At 56.5% G+C, this 761-nt stretch overlaps 1 protein-coding gene across 1 annotated transcript in view; it reads right to left on the bottom strand.

Moving 5' to 3' along the window:
- Window positions 1-761, bottom strand: part of RPL3L (ribosomal protein L3 like) — a 12,999-nt gene that overhangs the window by 9,974 nt on the left and 2,264 nt on the right. Inside the window, exon 3 of the mRNA XM_006763915.2 lies at window positions 560-728. Within this exon, the coding sequence (XP_006763978.1) occupies window positions 560-728 (169 nt within the window). The remainder of the gene's footprint in view (window positions 1-559; window positions 729-761) is intronic.

The raw sequence follows: 761 nt of genomic DNA, 5'->3' as shown, positions 1-761 counted from the left end.
GAGGACCCCTGGTCTAAGAGGTTAGCCAGCTTGCCAGTGGCCACACTGGCCCACTCTGACTCTAGGGCCCATAGAGGGCCAGGGCTGGGCTGTGCCTACATAAGGAGGGGTGTGTCTGTGAGGTGCCTCAGGTGTGGGGGAGGGGAGCTTGCCTTGTACCAGGGAAGATTGAGGCCTGAGAATGCCTTTCTTTCTGATGAGAAGAGCTTGTCAGTTGGCTGTTTCCCTTTTCACCCTGGCTGCTAGGAAGCTCGGAGCCCACTCTGACATTTCATCAAATTAGTCTCTTTATTAACCCTGAGGATTCGAATACCTGCTTCCTCTTTTTTCTCTATCCCAGTTTCCTCTCGAGGCTCCTAATACTCATCTTTTACTGAATTGAAGGCATCCTTACACACACACACACACACACACACACACACACACTCACACACACTGCCCTTCACATACTGCTGACACTTCTCCTCCTGCCCACCCCCATCATTCCAGCACAGGGATCAGGAGCGAAGGGCCCCCCATCCCCACCAGCCCAGACAGGGTCCGCCAGGAGGGCCCTCACCAGTCCTTGTAGAAGCGCCGGCGGCACTCGTCACTGAGGTGCTCTGCAAAGATGGTCTTGAAGCTCCGCAGGCCGCGAGGGGTGGCCACATAGCCCACCACACCCACCACCACCAGAGGTGGCGTCTCCACAATCGTCACAGCCTCCACCTCCTCCCGCTTGGAAATTTCTGGATGAGACCCAGAGACAGCCAGGGAGACGG

Source organism: Myotis davidii, unplaced genomic scaffold, assembly GCF_000327345.1.
Source record: "Myotis davidii unplaced genomic scaffold, ASM32734v1 scaffold599, whole genome shotgun sequence".
Lineage (NCBI taxonomy): Eukaryota > Metazoa > Chordata > Mammalia > Chiroptera > Vespertilionidae > Myotis > Myotis davidii.
This window is presented reverse-complemented; position numbering and strand designations above follow the sequence as displayed.